The sequence below is a fragment of the Amblyomma maculatum genome, chromosome 7 (assembly GCF_055883805.1).
Source record: "Amblyomma maculatum isolate TAMU_Amacu chromosome 7, ASM5588380v1, whole genome shotgun sequence".
NCBI lineage: Eukaryota > Metazoa > Arthropoda > Arachnida > Ixodida > Ixodidae > Amblyomma > Amblyomma maculatum.
The window spans coordinates 125257518-125279003 of record NC_139350.1 but is presented as its reverse complement, the minus strand read 5'-3'; the positions used below and the strand labels follow the sequence as shown (position 1 = coordinate 125279003).

General features: G+C 45.0%; 1 protein-coding gene across 2 annotated transcripts in view; it reads left to right on the top strand.

Annotated features, from left to right (window-relative positions):
* The first annotated feature begins 1101 nt into the window (after nucleotides 1-1101).
* Nucleotides 1102-21486, top strand: part of LOC146184668 (serine/threonine-protein phosphatase 2B catalytic subunit 2-like) — a 115220-nt gene continuing 94835 nt past the window's right edge. The window contains exons 1-2 of one of the 2 annotated variants that reach the window (XM_084609442.1): nucleotides 1102-1302; nucleotides 18148-18351. In XM_084609442.1, the coding sequence (XP_084465568.1) occupies nucleotides 1254-1302; nucleotides 18148-18351 (253 nt within the window). In that variant the 5' untranslated portion in view covers nucleotides 1102-1253. The remainder of the gene's footprint in view (nucleotides 1303-18147; nucleotides 18352-21486) is intronic. The other variant, XM_084609443.1, reaches the window with a different exon arrangement.

Sequence of the window (21486 nt, the reverse complement as noted above, 5' to 3'; positions counted from 1 at the left end):
TGGGTTCGAACCGGCGAACTTGAAATAAGCAGCCGCAGGACAAACAAAGCCCTGAGCCGCAGTTCCGGATAAATTTGCACAACGTTCCCACATCTACGCCAGCATAGCAATACCGTTCAAGTATGCAAAACAGTTGATGACGTTGTGGGTAGATATTACGTGCAATAACAATATAAAATCAAGTGCTTCTGAACTCTGATGTCTAAAGCTCTGAAAGCTATATTATAAATGTTGAAGAAGGATGGGCAGTTGGTATCGGCTCGTATTGAAAGGTACAGCGCAAAAACACAGACCGGCGCTGTATTATTGAATTGAAGTATGTTCGCATTATATCACATGCGATGTGTACATGACACTAGAAACGCGAGGAAAAAGGTGTCTCAAGGACATATCGACAAAGCCGCGCGCTCCTATATCTCGGCATCACGCAACGGTGGCAAAACAGCGAAGCGACAAAACATAACCACCAAAAACAGCCATAACAGTATTAATGCATTCCAGCGTACTGCGCAACAGAGTCAAACGCAAAACGTGTAGCAAAACTGGCCGAGAATTCGCCGTTTCACCTTAGCTACTGGAAGAACACATTTAAATTTACCGCGCAGTAGAGCGCGCCATCTATTATTGCCTGCAAATGTGCGCTTTGGACCATACAGTTTATGAAACAAAATTGATGTAATAAAAATACTAACAGAACATGCAAAAATAGAGTTTATTTGTTTATATATAGGCAATTGATGCTACGACACTATGGCGTGTTCGAATCAAAACAAAAACTTGTGGAGAAGGAACCTCGCCGCGGCACTTCGCGAACAAGCCGCACTTTGCGTTGAGGCTTTGCATGCGCTGGCTGGAGCTGACTGGATTTATCTATAAGGTTTTCGAGTCTTACTGTGCAATTAGGGCAAGTTTTGAAGCAACCTAAGGCTTGAAAATGTCTTCAAATCGCGAATCTGCTTTTCCGAAGTTTAAATTTGAAGGAACACACTGCAGGTTGACTGACGTCAGCAGAGCCACCCAATGAACGCTCTTCTCCGCTGTGAGCAGCGAACGGGGCGCCTCCGCTGCCGTCCGGAGCCGCGATTGGTCCTTTCAGTCTGCGCGCAAAATTATGCGCAATGCAGCATGCAAACAGGAGTTTGTTGTTTACGCCATTTGTGGCCGTCGTAGTGTTGTGTGATCTTTCTTTATCGCAGTGATATACTTGTCATCCGTATGTGTTTCGTGTAACGTGAACACCTAGGATTATTAACATGTCGGCGAATAACGCGAAAATACCAACTACGGAACGCGTCGTAAAAAGTAAGTCGTTTTTATCTGCCCTTCTCACGGGCGTCCATGGGCTCGGCCGAGGATTTTTGCAGAGTCCGGCGCCATTTTTGTCGGGTGCAGCCCCTTTAAATATGCAGTGCGTACCCGAGCGGCCTTTCAGCGCTCGAATGTGTGAACCTTCTGAATGAATTTGACCCGGATGCATGATCCATGCGCTTGGGATACGTCCGGTAGGGCGTCTTACAAATACGGATCGGTCGTCGGTCATTTAAGCCTAACGTTCCCGGTCTCGACCCTTTAAACAAGCTCAGCTGATCGAAAGCGGCGGCAGCGGTAGCTGTGTTTATGCATCGAAATTTGAGTCCGACGACAAGGTGCACACTGCAGCCTGTTGCCCTTTCGCCGCCCCCCGCCGTAGATTTGTCCGTGCGGTCGCCTTTAGCGGAAGGCTGTCCGTGTTTGGGATCGCGCTACGTCAGTTTCTGGTGACCATCGCTAGGGCTTCTTCGCTGTCCTCTGACTCTGGGCCTGTCACATAGCTGATTTCATGTCGCGGCTTCGTGGGTGATTATATTTAGGTTAGCACTCGAGTGTCTGCTTTTAGTACTTATACAGCGGCATTGAATCTGAGTGTCAGGATTGCGTCGGAGTCGGATTGAGCTGTCCGTACGTGTCGGCTGCGCGCGCGCTCCGCGAGGTGCCCGAGGAAACTCGTCGCGAGCGGCTGCTTTCAGAACGCAGCTCGCGTTCTTGAGGGAAGCTTGGGTTTCCACGCAGCCTGAGCTTCTCTCGAGAAGCGTCGTTTTCGCAGCCGGAGGGGCTCAAGCGCAGTGCCTGATGGGCCGACCTCGGGCGTTTTTAGCAACCGCTCCCAGTTCAGGCTGAAATTGGACGTCGTCGCGGTCGTGTTTTCTGCCGCGACCTCAGTTGTCCGCTCGCCGCAGGAACACAATGCTGCTTTTCGCCCGCTTTCGGAGAGCGCTTCGGGGGGAGTTTCGCTACGGGGGTTTGGCCGAATGAAGGGGGAGGGGATGACGATCGGTTGCCATTTTGGACCCGTGCTACCGCGATCGTCGTCGATGTGTGCTACAAACGCCGGTGGGGCCGGGTCGTTAGTACGAAACAAGGAAAAAGAGCGTTCAAGGTCGTTGTCGGCGCATTGCGCGCGCGATTTCGCCGGCGGCCGTGCCTGTACGGACGAACAGATCTCTGCTCGGTATGTTCTTGCGGCCGGATCAGTGCGAGAGCACATCCACAGACCCGATCGGGCGAAGATTTTTCCAGCGACGGCAGCGCTTGCGGTGGCCCAAATGAGACATGCAGTTACCTAAAACGGCTCCTTGCTGATGTTTAAACGTTCAGTTACATTTTCGTATGTCTTGGCACAGTGTCAACGTGTTGTAATTAACCAAATGAGCGTCCCCAGTGCAGTGCAAGGTTAGTGGCGACCTGTGTGAAGCCATGTCATATCCAACATGGCTTCGCGCATTCGCCACGCCGGTAGATCTAGCTAGCACTTTTCTTATGCCAGTAAGAAAGCGTTTAATTTATTTGCCTGGCGTTAAGCAGTGTTAAAGTGGTTGGTGATGTAGCTTCTTACTTATGTTAGTAGTAAGACTGGATTATTGCAACTAAAGTGCGTATTCGATCGCTGTATGTCAATCGAGAAATGTACGATTCAGAAGTGGCGTTTAACAGCTGTGATGGTGTGTATTAGACAGTAGCTCTGCACATATAGAAGGGACGTCTTATTGTTGGCGGAGGTCCGTATGAGCTCGTCGATTGATATTTCACTGCTGCCAAGAAACTCATGAGGGCCGGGGTTCGTTCCGCAAGTTTTCCACACAGCTCGTATCAAGACACTTTCTGCGCAGACAATAACGTGAAATTACGCTGGAACGTTCGGTCACTTGATAGTTGCTGGTCATATGCACAGCAGTGTGCCGGCCGGTTCACACTGCTGCGGTGTGGTTCGGGGCTGGAACTGCCACTGTGAACCCGCCGCTGTCACAATATACACGCTGTTCGAATCGATTGCGCGCACATCTGTGTGCTCTGGCGCCAGCCAGCAAAGTTTAGGTTCCTTTTCAGCTGACACTGACGACTCCTGGCGGTGCACCCGCGGTACCCGCTCGGGAGCGGGTAACAGAATTGTGGTCGGTGGCCGGGCCTCAGTTCATGACCGTCGTTACATCAGGCGACAACACCCAGTCGAGCCGATTTCAGTGTGAACGCTTGTGCTACTGCTGCAGCACTGCCTGCCGCGGTGGCGCTCTTATCGGCCGCGGGGCTCGACTTCAGCCCGTGGCCTGACCCCAGCGGGGAACGGAGTCTGGCGGTGGCGCGGTCGTGCTTAGACCCTTCCTTGCCCGGTCGATGACGGGCCGCTGCGGCGCGCTCTTGCCGCGTGAAAGAAAGCCGCAGCGGTTTCGAGGACGCAGAGATGTGCTCATATTTGGGTGCGTGGGAAAGCCGTGCGAACGCGCCGTTTCTCCACCGATCGTGCGTGGGCAGCGCACAGGTGGTGTCGCGGTCAGGCTGAACATTCCGGAGCCCGGCCATGCAGAGGCGGACAGATGTTGCCGAACGGCACGACGGCAGCACGGGTAGTACAGGTTAAAGTGCACTAGCTATTCTTGTTACTTAAATCATAGCTGGAGTGCTTTGGCTGCATTTCCACAGAAAACAATTAAGAAAAAATTAAATCAGGGTTGCGTTTGTAGTCTGCAGTGCGTTCAGACAAGTGCAGTGAGGAGTAATTTAATGGCAGTCGACATACTTTGGCAGCTGTGACATGGTCATGATTGAAGCCGATGCTGACATATTTTTACGAATTCCATCGTCATCAGACAAAAGTTTGCGTGTGTCATGACATTTGGCAGTTTGTGGGCACTTCATACACCAGCTGTGTTTTGATAGAGGCAAAAAGCAAGGTGCCCGTGTGCTGTGCTATGTCGGTGCACATTGAAGAACCCCAGGTGGTCAACATTTTCAGACCCCTCCACTAAGGCGTCTCTAATAGCCAAGTCGCTTTGGGACGTTAAACCCCATAAACTATCATACACCAGCTGTTTCAGAACTGTCATGTGGCACAGTGAAGGGGTGAGTTTGACATTTTTTGAATATGGATACTGCTGCTATAAACTGTGCCGAAACATATGCAGAACTCTTACAAAAAATTTGAAAGAAGTCTACTCCTTTTGTCTTGAAGTCTGACTACTATGTGGGTGTGCTTTGATAGGACGTGAGGGGAAGAATGGCCGCACCTCTGTTAAGCATCTCATCTGCCTGCAAATAGGGTCCTTCATTTTCATCTTCAGGTGTTGATGCTCCTAAATAGAGCCATCTTTGTAATTCTCTTCTGCACTGCTTGGGATATCTTAATTATGGATATCTATAATAAAATTAAGATGTGGGCATCTAAAGCACCTCATTCACCAGTATCATATGGCCATCATTTCAGGAAGTCACATCAGAATGGCAACAAAAATGTGTGGAACTCCTCAGTGTGTTAAGTAGTGCAGACTAGTTGAAACTTTAAATGTCTACTTCTGGCAGTTCGGGATTACGATGAATAAAAGTCAGGGCTGTGTGCATACTGGAACGGGCTATGTAAGCAAGCTAGATATTCCAGGGCTGCAGCTAACACTAGAACCTCCCCCAAAGCTGGGTGATTACATCACTTGCACATCATACCCTTTTACATGATATGTTTGGCCAACTTTGTGCATATGTGGAGTTTTGTGTCAAATATTTCGTTCAAGACCTCGCCAGGAAAGTACTATGGCCAAGCTTATGGTAGCAGGGAAAATTGGTACTGCTGAGATATGGGCAAGTTGGTGTGCATTCATACTGGAGAACAGCACGACAAAATTGGTACTGCCTGCACTATGAAACACTTGTGGAAATGCACAGCTGTCTCTCATTAGGGCTGGGCACACCTCGGGGCTCTGTTTTTTTTTTGGAGGATGGATGCTCAATCATCGACAGTTTAGTAAATCAATTCCAGCAAAGCAATGAAGTTCTGCATTTGGCTGGTATTCATTTCATTAGGGGAGGGTCCCCTCTTGCTTCCTGCTTTTTGTGGACCTCCTTTGCCCAACTTATGCAGAAATGTTTTTTCTTGCAAACCGATACCCAATAAACATTCTCCACGACACTTGTCTTTTTTCAGGCACGCACAAGCCACCGAGTTTACTACTGTGCCACATGGTAGGGCTGTTCTAGTGTCGGGTCTTGAACTCTTGAGCATCGTAGGGGCAATGACCAAGGTTTTCTTGCTGTTGAGGAATTGGGAGCTGTGGTAATGTGAAGTGAGCCATGCTGCATGGTCTGAAAGGTAATTTGGTGGCCTGTGGTAGCTCAGAGTAGGGATTTATTGGTCTTTTTTCCGCCATGAATGTAAAGCGCACAGCAGCATCAGTAACCTAGTAACTACATTACAGTAACATCAGTAACTACATTAAATAGTTTAGTGTTTTAGTTCTGATTTCTGCTAGCCGAGTGGTGACTGATTATTACTGAGGAAACACAACAGGGCTTTGCCCCAAACAGTCTGTTGCTAAATCTTATTCCTACCATGCCAAGTATATGTTCCATGGTGTACCATGACAGGATGAAGTAAGCAACAAGCTGCATTTTCTCAGGCCCATGTTAGGAGAATGGAAACCTTGCTGACATCGGAAATGTTTCATTGAAGTCATTTTATGTTGGCTACGTATAGGGCAGACGCACACACATTACTCGTAGTTTATTACGAACAAAAAAAAAAACCTATATGTGAAATGTGTGCTAATGAACTCTCTTTAAATCATATTTTAAAGACATCTACAAAACAGGAAGTAGTGAGGAAAAAATATTTTGCTGTATTTTACACTCAACACATCCCATTTCGACCTTACTATGGTGGTGCAGTTGTTCGGGCGCTTGACTGCTGTGCATAATGATGAGGGATTGAATCCCGGCTGCTTTTCGGTGGAGGCGAAAAGCAAGCCACCCGTGTGCTGTGCAGTGTCAGTGTACATTAAAAAAAACCCCAGGTGGTCTAAATTTCTGGATCCCTCCACTACATGCCACAGCGGCTGCTTTTTGATGGAGGCATCGTATAACTAACTTCCTTGCATCAGGTAGATGTTAGTATCAAAGTTCTGAAGGCCAATTATGCATTGCTTGCATTTGGTACTTATGTGTGTGCTTCTTGGTATGCATATAAAGCCTTCATCCAACATGTCTTTCGTGTCCCTCAAATTTGATGTCTGCTTCCTTAAGTTGATTTCTCTTTCAAAACGTTTCTTTTCTCAAAACCCCTCTGTGTGTCATTTTTAGGCTAGAGTGAGTGAGAGAGTGAATAAACTTTATTAAAATTAAGACAAAAAGAAAGATAACATGGCGGCCCTTTATTCCATAGCCACAAAAATGATAGAAAAAAAAGGATTATGGATCTGGGAGGGCCCTGTTGGTATGGCACATGAGGGCCCTCCAACGAGCTACCGTATCTGCTCACTCAGGTGAAGCGAGCCACTCCTGAAATGAACGAGGTCAATAACTGGGTGGGAGAGAGTTAATGTACTGTTGGTGGGATTGGAGGCTGTGTGGGCAGTCCCACAGCACGTGCACAGTGTCGGGGTATCCTGAGCAGTAAAAGCATTTTGGGCGAGAGGGGTATCCGGTGATCTAATGGAGGATGTGAGGAGCGGGAAGACAGTCTCTGCTTGTCGGACAAGGCAGGAATCTCGACTGGAAAGGAATTTGGAAGGTAGAAGGCAGGAGCCTTCCAGGAGCTCCTGGCTTGTGGTGCTTAGCTCGTTCTTGGCAGCCTATGGTTGGGGGAGATTGTGGGTGGGCCAGGGAGCGTGCAAGTGTTCCGGAAGAGCTGCGGCATGGGAGAGTTGATTAGATAACTCGTTGTCCAGAGTATCGTGACCTGGAACCCGATCTAGAGTATAGGTCGTGCCCTTGTAAAGGACTAAGTGAACTGAGAGTTGATGGAGGATGTGAGGTGGAAGCGCGTGGTCAAGAAAGACACGAAGCGTGTCTTGACTGTCACTAAGTATGGTGTGTTGGCCAGGAGTGGTGTGGCAGAGTATGGCTGATGCTAAGGCCTGGATTTCGAGAGATTAGAAGGTGCGAACATGTGCGAAGTGGGTGACAGTAGGCAGTTGTCTTGGGGTTATAACGGTCAACGTGCGTGGCTGAGTCTCTGCATGGTATGAACTGTCTGTATAGGTAATCTGTCGGGTCTGGGTAGCGGTAGCGGAGTGTGCGGATGCGAGCCTTCTTGCGGCCAGCATGGTTTACTGGGTGCATGTTGCGGGGTAAGGTTGATGTGTATACGAGGCAAAGCTGTCCAATGAGGTGGCTTTGGTGGAATCTGTTTAGGCTAGACCAAAAGGAATGCTGCTTAGTTGGAAGTAGCAAGGATTTTAAAGCTGCATGTGCCACACATGGAAGATTTGGCCGTTGTAATGCAAAATACAGGCTGTAGCTTGTGCATTGGTGTCCAAGATATGCCACTGCATATTGATGGTGGTGATGGATACACATTAAACAAAAGAGCAACTTTCATATCCCACCAGAATGTTTGTTGCCTATGAGGGGATAAAAGTATACTCAGTACTGTCATCATAGAAAGGGTTAATTGACAGCAGGAAATTGATCCGGAGCCGAATTTTATATCACCACATTTTTTTATTATCATTGGTATCACGTTCAGGTTTGAATCTGTAGAGTCTGAAATCCTAACCATTACCTGCTACATAAGTGTACAGGTCTGGAAAACATCTGCTCTAGTGAAGAATGACGAGTGCATGAGTGCAGCCCCATTGTAGACTGTCTAACAGACCGTCTACAATGGGGCTGCCTCTTACATCACTGCTTTTGTTTGGATGCTTAATTTTAGCCCTAAATACAATTGCCGAGTACTATACTACTACCTTGCTTTGGCTTCGCAGGAACACCAAGGTTAAAATGAATTTGGTTGCAAGAATGCGTCATGGCTGGTTGCTCCTTTGCGGCTGAAAGCATTATCCTTCCGCCTCCCAATAGTAACAAAAAACATTGCTAACAAAGTAAGGTTTCTTTCGAGAGCTGCAGGAATTTATGAGAAGGCTTATAGTTCATGTGGGAACGGAAACGCTAGCTTTTTGGTTTTGTCTTCACTTGGCACATTTTTTTTTTTTTTTTTAAATATTCCAGCCGGTGATCTTGAGCAGCTATTCTAAGCCTCAAAGGGGGCAAGGTATCCATCAGGGTTCAGTCAGAAATTGAGATCTGTATTCAGACCACCCGTTAAGCATGGTCTTTAGCTTTGCAGAGCAACATAACTTGGTCCCCATTGTGGGTTGGAATTGCCACTATATGCACAGCTTTCTCATCCCTTCTGGCCAATTCATTCCTGGAAAGGAGGTATTGAAAGTGTAGAAGGGTTTTCTGTTTTGAGTTGCAAAAGGAGTGTTGTTGTTCTGACCTCCTCCAACTTCCTTTTGTGACATCTTCAGTTTGTTGTAGCTTGGCTAGTGGCGTGCTGTGCATGCAGCATTGCAGGTTTAATTGGTTGTAAGATAGTGCAGTGGGGGTGCTTATTTTAGATCAGATTTGTAATGGATGAATCCTACATTAAGTAATGCTGGGACTGGATCACAAAGAAGCCAGGTGAAGTGCGTAGTGATGATGGTTGCAGCCTGTAATATATCCAGGGGAAGCAACCATAAAATGGCTTCATGTGCCTATTGTGTTGTGTGTGTTTCTATGCATTCACATGAACTGGTTAACGTAGTCTTCTTGCTTAGTTCACAGTCGAAACATTTTTTTTGCTTTTTTTTTTTTATCCAGCAACACCTGCTGCCCAGGCAGCATTAGATGGTCCGATCACATGCTTATGCTGGGCGTATGGCCATGGCATTGCAGTGTCAGTCTTATTAATTAATGGTTGAAGGTTTTTTGTCAGCTATGGAAACGGTGCATAGTTCATTTTAACACTTCATATGTACCGACAGATTGTTTTTGGGTGATGGTGCAGGAGCTTTTCGGAAGCTTGGTTGATGTTACCTGGTAATAAGGTTGCCAAGCATGGGGTTGTTTGCGTTCTTGACCCAGTCCAATGACAAAAACTACTAACAGCTTGTTCTTTCCAGTGTTTCTTAGTTTAGACCGCGTGGACCTTTGCATTTAATGTGGAGGGAGCAGAGTTTCATTTTCCAAGGACACTGAATGAGTGAGGGGTGTCGGTGGTTCAGCAGAATGCATTAGCAGTTTTTAAGGCGAAAGCCTTTAATGCCTCATACTCACGGCGTCTGTTGTCCTGCCTCACTATAACTGTCAATCGTCAGCCATGCCGGGCACGTGAAAAACGTATCTTAGTTCTCATTGTCTAGTGTCATGTCAGCGCGGTTGCCATGGAGACCGCCACCCCTAGTTAGTGGTAGATAGTGATCGATAGTGACAGTTAGTGATAGTGACAGTGATAATGGCAGATGAGTGACTATGACGTCATGACAAGTTGTGATGTCACGACCGCAGGGTTCTTGCGGGTCGTTGAAAACCCTTGAATTTGGAAGAATTGTTTTCAAGGGTCTTGAAAGTTTTGGAATTTTTGCGGGGCCCTTGAAAACCCTGGAATCCTGGTGTGATGAGGGAGTTGGCTGTGGAAAAACGGTATTATCCTTTAAATGTTTTTTTTTTTCATAAGTGATCTTGTTATAGATGACTTTACTGGAACGCCACTGCTACGGCTTTGATCGCTGTCCCATCGGCAAGTGTGCTGCGAAGCAGACGAAGTCCCACTGTCTCCGCCCGATGCCACACATGGCTACCATAGCCCGGTAACTTACCCTAAGAGCGAGGTTTGGGTGGTTTGGGCACGAAGCAAAAGAACAATGCGAACACTGTTTGGGCACGGCACCTGGTGCACCGTAAGTGTAGGGAGCATACACAGTAGTGACGCAAGCGGTTCGCCGGCACTTGTAAACAAGCGTGCGTCGTTCGGCAAGAGCAGTGCAGGCTTCTTCTAAAGCTATTCCATAAAATGTTTTTACATCGTAAACAAAGAAAATTATGGGGGCTTCAGTGTCGCCAGCAGCTGTGCCGCCATGCAGGAAAGTTTCGTTCGTGCATACATGCAGTAGTTTTGGCCCCAATACTTAAGTAGGTATTTACATAAAGTTCGTGAGAGAAACGTCGAAACAGCTTTGTTATTAGAATGGCTATACTGCATTTGAGCAAAGACTGAGCATCCTGGCTCAGGTGGCAATCTTTCCGAAATGTCACTCGCAGGCACTTCGGGTGACAGACTACGCTGCTCCTTGGCTGCCATAGTCGTTGCTAGGTTTAGCCTGTTGCGCACCGAAACTGCAGCCGGCGGCACATCTGAGGTGGTCAGAGCTAAATGAAAGGTTTGTTTTTGGTATGACTATGTGTCAAATCCACCATCTTTAATGATGGCTACAGTTTTACTAAGGTGCCTGGGTGAGAGCAGCGTGTGACAGAACATATAAAACAAACATCTCACTACTCCTACAATTAATCCTCACACACAAATGATTTGTTCAAGAGGATGTTTTCGGATAGCAAAGTTGCCGGGGCCTTTAGCTGTGGAGAGCAAAAATGTGCATACATAACTTGCCACTGACTCGGACCTTATTTTCTTTCCTCTATACGACAAGAAATAGCAGACTCTGAGTACTATGTTGTCCTTTTTGACGAGTCACTAAATGACTATCTACAGCAAAAACAGATGGATGTCCACGTAAGGTTTTGGGACATATCCCAGACGGTCGCCACTCGCTACTTGACATCTGTGTTCATGGTTTATTCCAAAACAGATGACATTGAAGAAAAACTGTTAAACGGATTGGAGCCGTTGCCGCTGCTCAAGATCATCCAGGTTTCAATAGACGGTCCAAACGTGAATCTGATGGCTTTCAGAAGTTTTCAAGACAGCCTGTATAGCAACTACCAAGTGAAGTGTTTGGATTTAGGTATGTGCGGTTTGCACACTGCACAATGCATACAAGGCTGGCATTGCAGCTAGTAGATGGGAGCCAGACACATTGCTCTCCAGTCTGTGCATGCTTTTTTATGATTTTCCAGCACATAGGGAAGACTTCGTTCTTGTCACTGGACAGACCCTATTCCCCCACAAATCTGTTGCCCATCGATGGGTCGAGTATGTTTCAGTCATTGAGCGGGCCCTGTGCCCTTGGTCGGACATCAAAAAGTATGCGGAAGCAACAACGAAGAAAGAAGTAAATCTTCTGAAATATGCGGCCTTTCAGAACGTTCTAACCTTCTGTCGAGACTGGCTTGTGCTAGCAAAGCTTAACTTTGCATTAAATGTAGCCAAGTTCTTGCAGAATTTCCTTCTGTTATACCAAACGGACAAACCATTGGTATTCTTTTTGACAGACCTTATATCTGCACTTAAAAAGCTATTGCTGAAATTCATCAAGGCCTCAGTTCTGTGTTCATCTGCAGGGATAATAAGTATTTTGAAGATGGACATAGAAGATCCAGCGAACCTCATTACACTCGAGAAGGTTGATGTTTGCCATACAGCAGAAGTCCTGAAAACCTGCAAGTTGAGCTCGAAGGAGGTCTTCACATTTAAGATGGAATGCAAGCAGTTCCTCTTAGCAGTAACAAAAAAAAAAAAAATACCAGACAAAAGCCCACTGCAGTTTTCTCTAGTGCGAGGCTTTTCCTCGCTGGATCCAAGGAAAATGTGCTCGAAGCTTGCAAAGAGCATAGAGGGCTTTAAAAGAGTTTTGGATGCATTGATTGCTGCAAAGAGACTAACTGAAACGCAAAAGAACTCTGCACTTTCAGAATATACAGATATTCTGCAGGACCACAAGCACAAGCTAATACAGTTTGACAGAGCTTCAGATGTCATGGACAAGTTCGTTTATGAGCTCTTGAACATAACTTCATGCTACAGGGAGCTCTGGAGAGTTATTGAACTATTGCTCATTCTCAGTCATGGGCAGGCAAGTGTGGAGCGATTGTTCAACGGGAATCTGCAAGTTGCCGTGGAACATCTGAAAGATATTTCTTATATATTCCAGCAGATTGTGTGTGATGCTGTGGAGAGAGCAGGTGGCATTGCTAACATGAACATCTTAAAAGAGTTGAGGATGTCCGTGGCCTCTGTAAGACAGCATTACCATGCTTTTCTGGAAGCTAGGAAGTAGTGGGAAGAAAGTGCGAAGCAGCAGCAGAATAAAAAGCGAGGTCTCTGAGAAGCTATCGAAGATTTGAGGAAAAAGAAGAGATTGGAAGCGGCTGCTACCGAGTTGAATGCTTCTGCAGACACCTATGCCAAGGCAGAAGCTACCAGTGACGTAACATGGATTGTTAATTCACAGTTTGAGGAAGACTGCTATCGAAAAGAAAAGAGATGGTGAATATGAGTGCTGAACTTGGAAAAAAAAAGGTAGCTGAGCTTTCGTGAAATGTTCAACTAATAAAGAGGCCATTACTTTCCTTGGTCTTGTGAGATGTCTCTTGTGCAACCAATATTAGATGGGTGAGATGTAATAAATGTTTCTTTAATCAATTGATGTTTTTAAGTCCTTGAAAAAAAAAAATAGTCGTGGGTCCTTGGAAGACCTTGAAAGTCCTTAAATTTCTTGGCTGAAAACCACCATGGGGGGGGGGTTAACTCTGCGACCGGATGTGATGTCATCATGACTTCCCATCCGGCCATGTCTAATAACTGGAACTGACATCATGATGGCATGCAGTCATGACGTCACCAGGCGATTTACGAATATATGACCATGCCGGGCATCTGATTTAGGCGTCCATGTGGCGCCGTTCATTTGGCGCTTTCTCGAATGCCGCACCATACAGCCTACAGAAGCAGACGCAGTACAGCGGCCATCAGCAGCATTTCAAATTGGTTTACAGGGAAGAAAAGGAGCAGTATCTGGCACAATCCTCTGCAGACAGCTTAACTGAGCCGTGAGGAAGAGGAGGAAGGGGGGGGGTTAAAAAAAAAAGACAAACCGTAGTGGGGGGCTTTGAACCACACACAATAGTCTTTCGTCTCGTCCCACATTAGTGGTCGAAAGTGCCCCCTAGAGCTTTTTCTCAACTTTTCAGGATTTTGCATGCTGACATTTTGTTACTTTTTTTTTGCGGGACTATAGTGGGCATTGAGTAATAAAAAGCACCATGAGTGCCTTTTGGTGCAAAAATCACCTAATAATACAAAATATCTTGTCATTTCATTTTCTTTATTTTCTTTTGCTTCTCTGTCATTGGTGTTCTCCACAACAGCCTACATCACTGGGAAGTTAAGCAGCGACAGAGGACTAGATGAAAGAAAGACACTGTGTTATAAAATGTGGCCCGGTGAATTTTTTTCTTGAAGCTGTGGCCAACATTTGACAGGGTTGATTTGAAAAAGTTTCTCTTCTACTTACGACTGCTTCTCACCTACCTGAGGCCGTTTATTGTGCATGTAATGGGCCTTGGCTAAATGCAGCCTAGTTAGGTTACCATAGACAGAGCAGTATGAGGAGAGCTGTTTTCTGGCATCTTGAGATAGTGAGGTGAGGCCACATGCTCGGGGAATGAAAGCTTTCGAAAGAAATATTGTCAGCCAAATTATCTTGCAGTTAAAAATAAACGGGAAATGCATGTTATTGATGCCTAAAATTGTATACATTTTGCTGTCATTCATAAAACAAACTGCAGGCATGTGAGTACATGCGCATTAAAGCTACAGCTAAGAAGTAGGAGTAAAAGGGAATGACTTGCTTGTAGCAAACCTCCAGCTTGGCTTGGAAAGAAAAGAATGCAAAACCTTGAAACATTTTGATTGGCCAAAATCTGTTTGTGGGCCCAAGCATGCGTAATTTGTCTTTGGGGAATGTATGTGAAAAGTAGTGGAAGCAAGCTTGCTTCTGAGCTGTGTTTCAGTGAGGTGCAGTGCTTCTGCTTATATCATGGATATCTAGATTGTTTTTAGGCTCCTTCTTGTTCTTGGCCAAATTCCTTCCGCTTTCACCTTGTGCCTTCCGTTTTTCTTTGGAATAATGTATATCGTGGTCCAGGGATTGTATTTTGCTAAAAGTACAGTATATTTTTAATTGCACTTTTGTTGGTGGCGATACTCTAGTGAACCACCTGTCAAGGTGAAGGCATCATGGTGACTCTCGCAACTTGTCTGCATTGCAATGGAAGCTAAGAGTTAGTGAAAAAAGCAATCTTCTTGATGCTGCTCTGATGGATTGTTGTCATACTTATCCTGGCTCAAAGAAGCCTTTATAGATAGCACACACTTGGTAGCAGGACATTGGTTGAAACTGAGTGCCATAATACTAGTGGTAGTATACAAGGTGGAATCAGCCTGGGTTAATGCCCATGTTGCACAGGCAGTTTTGGTTAGCTGTCAAGTTAAGGGCCTTAGAGATTCTTTTTCAGAATTGAACATGCAGGTTCAACATGCAGAATTGAACTTTCAGCTAAGTACTTGTTTGCCGTTTATTGTTTTTTATGCACACTAACAGCTAATGCTCGTGCTTCACCTGACGAGTTAAACACTGTGTTTACTTTTTAAAAGTAATCTTGATCACTTTTCATGCCGGTTCTTTTGTTTGGCATATTCTGGCCCCCTTGTCCACTCTTTGTTGAGCATTTGGGCATTGTTGTGTAACTGTCAACATTGATATTCTCCACCATAATTGAATGGGCTAGTGAAATCATACTTCGGAATAAGTTAGTGTAAAAAAAGCACAACAGTACAAAACAACATTCAACATCACACTGTTGCTTTCTTTCATCCCATTGTTTTTCCGCTAACCACATTGAAAAACTGGCGTCTTTTTTTTTTTTTTTTTTTTTTGAGGTGACAGCATTTTTTGTAGCTGAAATATATTTTATTTTTGCAAAAGATGGCACATTAATTTGTAAGAAATATTTTGCTCTGGTTTATTTCAGCACTCCATTTTGATGGTACACGTTACTGTCGCTGGACAGCCTCGAAATCTTCTGTTTTCTGTGCTGTGGGGCTTCTCGATAGCCTGTCGACTCTGGTGGCTAATTAAGCTGCTTGTGTAGCAGCTCATAATTGGTTCATTTGATAGATTATCAGTTCAAGGGCTTTTGAAATGCCCATGTGATTTGAGTGTGTAACTTGGTATTGAGAAATGCAAGCGGTCAAAGCAATTACTTTGTGTATAAGCATCAATTGCCCATGCAGGGTTCACTAGAATAGAAAAAGAAAAGGTTTTGTTTCTTGGTTTCCTGCCATTGTTGAAGGCAGAAACCTTGCTGAACATTATTCGGTGGCTTTGATACATTTCTGCCTGGTAATGGAGCCAAAACAGGCAGTTTTTTTTTTTTTAGAAATGTAGCTAGCAAGCAGGCATGTCTGGTTGAGTAGGAGGTTGCACTCGCTTTCATTTCTGCTTTCAGAAATTTCGAAAATGGAACTGAATCTTTCTTTGCTTGGCTGATTATTGGATAGGCATGCCTGATTTGGTACAAGATTGCACTCACTTTCATTTCTGCCTTAAATATTTTCAAAAATAGAAAGGAATTTTTCTGTGCTTGGCTGATTTTTCTACAGCTGTCAGGCAAGACTGCTGTGCTTTTCTTGCATCTTGTCAGGTGCCAGATTTCGGTGGTGCAGCGGTTAAGATGCCCGACTACTGTGCCGGAGCACCCGTGTTTGATCCAGACTGTCGGCTGCTGTGTTTAGATGGAGGCAAAATGGATTGGCGTTGGTGTGCTGTGCAATGTCAGTGCACATTAAAGAGCCCCAGGCGGTCGATATTTCCGGAGTCCTCCACTACGGCATCTCTCATAGCCTGAGTCGCTTTGGGCCGGTAAATCCTACAAACCAAATCAAACCAGATTTCTTCGCTTTTATGTGGGTATTTCGAATTGTCACATAATAGAAAAAGCTAAAAAGTTAGTTGTGGTTTAGCTCTGGCTAACCCTAGTTGAATTGTGATAGCAATGGCGGAAACTTTTTTGCCTGCTACATTATTCCCCTATCACGCCCTATCAGTGTAAGGTGCTACATTATTGGGGATGCTTAAGCTCATCCTTTTAAGAGTATGACGCGAGAGCGTAAGCTAAGGGTTCAATGCTGCTGAACCGAATGTGGAGTGAAAGCATTAGCTGCGGGTTACCGAGCGTTCATCTTAGTATCTTCATCTTTTTTCGTCTTCGTCTTAGTATTCTTCATCTTTTTCGTCCTTGTCTTCTTAGTCTTCGTCTTAGTCTTAACCTTCTTCGTCTGCATCTTCTATGTCTTAGTCTTCTTTTTAGTCTTCGTCTTCTTTGTCTTCTTCGTCGTCTTTGCGACTGTTCAAGGTCAAATGTGGCCCTTCCCGGGATTACGCGACGGCCCGAAACTGGGCTAGTATTGCTATCGCAATAAAAAGTACAAGGCTGCTTTCTTTTTTTTCCCTAGCTTGACCTTAAGAGTTGTGCAAAGCTATTGAACTAGAATGGCACGTGTATAACCACGTACCATTCTATTGCCACGAAACAATATTAATTGTGCACTTTCCAGTGGGGAATGCACATTGTCCTTTGCAACAAATTTTAAGATACAAAATGTGCACTGAGTCTGACAGTTGTTAGGTATTGATAAAAGCTGATATGCCCATTTTTGTCTGTGCTCTGGTGGCTTTCCATATTGAAGCCTAGAGTATATAGTCTATAGCAGTTGCTTCTTAATGGGGGTCTGCCGACCCAAGGGGGTCTGCGAAGCGATTTGTGGGGTCTGTGAAACCCACACCCACTCATACAAAAAAAAAAAAAGAGGTCGTGTGATAGCTCTGGCATTGATAGGCAGTTGAAAGGGTGAAAATTAAAAACAGGGAGGTTCAAAGCTGGCTTTAGTTTCTCAAAGCGAAAGAAACATAAGAGAAGTGCAGAAACAGAGGGAGAGAATGTCTATGGCAGGGCATTTGTTGACGCCGACATTAGTGAAACTCGATCTCTGGCCTCATTGCTGGGCAGGCAAGGCTGCAATGCGTCTTCTTTGGTGTGTGACGACCAGAAGAGCTGCGGGCTATTAGAAGTTGAATCCCTTCTAGCGGCATGCATACTGGCGCTGATGTGCTGCCTTCTCCCTCCCATCCACAGCAGGCTGTGGCGCGCTGGCTTGTCAAGTATCCATTTTTACGGGCCAGTTTAGCCTTGACTCAGTCCCAATTCCATGACCTGCTTCTGTGGCAGCATTCCGTACATGACCCCCCCCTCAGTTTCAAGGGGCTCTCTACCACTTCCACTGGTTCTCAAGGGGCAGAAGGTCTCCGAAACATTCATGGCTGATAACCACTGGTCTGTAGTATATCACAATCGCATTTTATCCTTATGCTTGGCACATGATAGCCTTAGTTAAGTGCTGTAAAACCCAGTGGAACACATGAGTTTATAGTAGTCTGTAATAGATGTTTGGATGTAGAAGCTGTGATGGGCACTTTGTAGTGATCCATTTTTTGTTGTGTTCCAGTTGGTTCTGCCGTTGCTAGGATCTGTGTTATGTGCCTATCGTAGAAGGTTCTTTCTTGAAGCTTGCATGGGAGTTTGGGCACAGTGCTTGCTTAGGATTTACTGTGCCAGCTCTCTGCTTTGATCAGTAAGATGTAAAATAATTCTCTTCAAATCAAGAAGAAAGTTTGCGCTGCATTAAGAGCTTGCAGTTTGTGTAGTGCATACATTGTTGCCCCATAGTCATGAACCGGGCACCGGAGCTACATCTGTTGCACGTATGCCAAATAGGGTTTCTATAATTGACAAAATTTTGCAAAAAATGCTGGTGCATTATGGTGGGTAGGCCTAATGCAGGTGGGGCTTTTGGTGCTGGGCTCAAGCCCTGACTAATGCTGGTGTTGTTTGGGCACTTTGTTGCAGGTGTACCATTTCCGCCAAGCCACAAGCTGACTCTGAGCGAGGTGTTTGAGGCAAAAAGTGGCAAGCCACGGATCGAAGCCCTGAAACAACACTTTGTGCTTGAGGGGCGCATTGAAGAAGCAGCTGCCCTGCGCATCATCAATGAGGGGGCCGCCTTGCTGCGCCAGGAGAAGACCATGATCGACATTGAGGCCCCCGTCACGGGTATGGCTGCTACTGTCACTTGTGTTCATGCCTTCTGCTCATTGGAGGCACTGCAAACGGTTACGAACCAGTGGAAAACCAGTGGTTTGCCAGCTCCCTCCACTTTAAAGTACAAGAGCAGTTTGTGTTTGGCACACAATGGCCTCAGCTGCCAATTTGCTAACCCAACACAACACGAGGGCAGTTCCACGCATGCTTAGCTAACGTTTGGTTTTGTTTCTGAGCTTTTTCTTAATCTCTTGAAATAACTGGTTTGTGATGTGGAGGCCCATTTCTGCGGCATTTTCTAGAATGGCAGTAATTGTATGAGCAGTTGTGCAGGGATGTTTCACATGTATTGTGGAACTTTCCTGCAAAGTAAAGCCTCATGTAAACAGGCAAATGCCAGAATTCTTTCTATCCGAGAGTATTTCAAGTTATGTGTCACAGGACGACGCATTCTTTCGGAATGGTGATAGAAAAGTATGACTGTTGTACACTCCTGCACATTTACATTGATTTACAAAGCGCTGATGTGTTCAGCAGCATTCCACATTGCCTACCCATAAAGTGTGCTCTTATGAATGATTGTTTTGTTTTTTCAGTGCTTTAGGTCTTTTATGTGCTCTCTTGTGTATTGGGAGTTCATTTTATATAATTGAATTTTTGAAATATTTATTGATGTGAAAATTATGATTAGCAAGCTGATTGCTTTCACATTTCAACACTTGCTAGAAACATGTCAGTAGTTTGTGTACTTTGAGTGGACATGTTACAAATATTGGAATTGATTGAATATTGAAAATAACAATGCTGCATTCATTACAGAAGTTCAAATTTGAGGGCACTGTCCATTAACTATGTGCACTTTGAGTCATTTCAGAGTTGTATCACAGGCTTTGCACTGCTACAGGTTGAAACCTATAGTCAGTTAAAATTCAAGAATGGTTTAAGTGGTTAAAGTAGGTGACAAAGGTCATTCATTGTATTGGTGAGGGTGGGCTCAGTGCCCAGGAGAAATGAAAGGAAGAACTGCCCAGCCTAGGGAGACATGGTCAAAGGCTGATGTCCCTTCTCTTGGAGGGGGACCAGCCTGGAGAACTTGAGGCCATTAGCTGGAGGGCCTCCTTTGAGGAGCATTCTCTACTGCATTCTTGACTTCTGTCCTAAAAAACCCTTGAATTGCTTCATACATTCTTCTCTTTTTTTCACCTTTGTGAGTGATCTCATCCATGCTTCCCATCATGGTCACCATCAATATGCATAAAATTGATCGTGGTGGCGGTTTCACTGCCCTTTTGTGGTAAAACTTGCAAGCTTTTAACCACAATGATTTTCACTGTACTGGTATGCGGTCTTAGTCCTGACCTGCCTACAGTTTTCGTAGTAAAGTAAGAGCAAATTTTGTATGGTTTTGGTTTCATATAGTCCTGGTGTGGGCAGAATTCACCAAATAGATCAGTGTTTGTGTACAGCTTTTGTAAAACAAGTTTAGAGCCCATGAGGTTTGTTCCTATGCTATGTAGTGGGGCTCCTTTAGCAATATTGGAAATCCTACCTATCGGAAATGGCAGGTACAAGATAGTTCACTGTTAGAATGTCGCTCGATGTTGCTGGCGCTCCACAGAACGCCACTGGTGGGCGCCGTAGAAACTCTTATGCAGGAACAGTGAGAGGTGTAGCTGGAGTGTCGCTCGTCGTCTGCTACAGTGCGCTTTGTATTGTGGTGAAGTGGGTTTCAATTTCGAGGCTTTTGAATGAGCGCTAAAAAGGCAATCTTTTTTTTTTTTTTTCGATGTATTGTAACTTTACAACTTCCCATTTCTGAAATTTCCATGACTAAGTTCACCTGTAGAGCGGTCAGGTCGCCCGTTGTCTGTTGTGGAGTGCAGCTGCTTTCGCGATTCATTTGGCGATTTAAGACTACAAGAATGTTGCATTATCACAGCTGTGACTTGAAATGTGATTATTGCCTCTCTAAACCGAAAGCAAAGGTGCGTCTGGTCATTTCAATGATTTCTGTTTATGTGCTAAACTAAACCTTTACGTCTACAATAAACTTGGTCATGGAAATTTCGCTACTGGCATGTTGCAATGTCACAGTGCACCAGAGAATACACTTAGTTCTCATCCGAAAGCCTTGAAATTGAAACGCCGCCTACGGTTTTCACCGTTCCTGCGCAATAGCTTCTACGGTGCCCGCCAAAGGCGCTCTGCGGAGCGCCGCAGCACGGAGCAACATTCTAACTAAAAGTGGACAACCCTGTACAAATATTTTACCTTTCAGATTTTAAGCACAGGTAATGCATTGAGTCGCACAGTGTGGCTCAGAAGCAAATCTCTCTGTCTCTAAACTTTTAATTAAGATTGTACTTTCCCTTACGGCTGTTTCTGACCACGAGAAGAAAAAACAAAATATGAGTTACTATTCAAAAAGGTACTAGCTCGAGCATATTTTTTATTAACTTTCCATAGTTTAGTTCACTAGTTGTCTCATGTTGGTAAAACATCTTTCACTTTCAATGTACAGTCTTTGTCAAAAGTGTAGAGCCCAGGTGGTCTGCTTCTGAGCCACTTAGTGTGGCTTGTAATGCATTTCCAGTGTTCCGAATCTTATAAGATTTTTCATCCTACCCTCTCCAATGGGAAGGACCTGCGCTAGTGCTAAATCAGCCTCATTAAACGGCTTAGAAGCAGACCCCCCGGGTGCTACACTTTTGACAAAGGCTGTACATGAAATAATTATGCACTTCGCTTTTCTTATAATAAAAAAAAAATGCTCTTTTTGCATTTACAATGGTTGCAAAAGTTTTTCAGGTTTCTCTTTATTACATGGTACAGCGTAACTGCTTATTTTCATCATAGAAGCAAGAAGTCAATCTTGCCTCTTATTCAGGCACATAATTGAATACGAACTAAATACTAATTCTATTATACACATTGAAAGCTTGAGCTCATTTAAAGTTGCTATTTGGACACCTCTTAAGGCTGGTTCACATGCAAGCGATTGAGCGAACTAAGCGGCGAGCGGCAGCGACAAGAGCGAAAAATTTCCGAGTTGGAATTACGTCGCTCTCGCCGTCGAGCTGCCGCGACAGCTCATAACAGGTTTTTGCATTGCCGCGGCAGAAATCGCTAGCGTTTTCGCTTGCATGT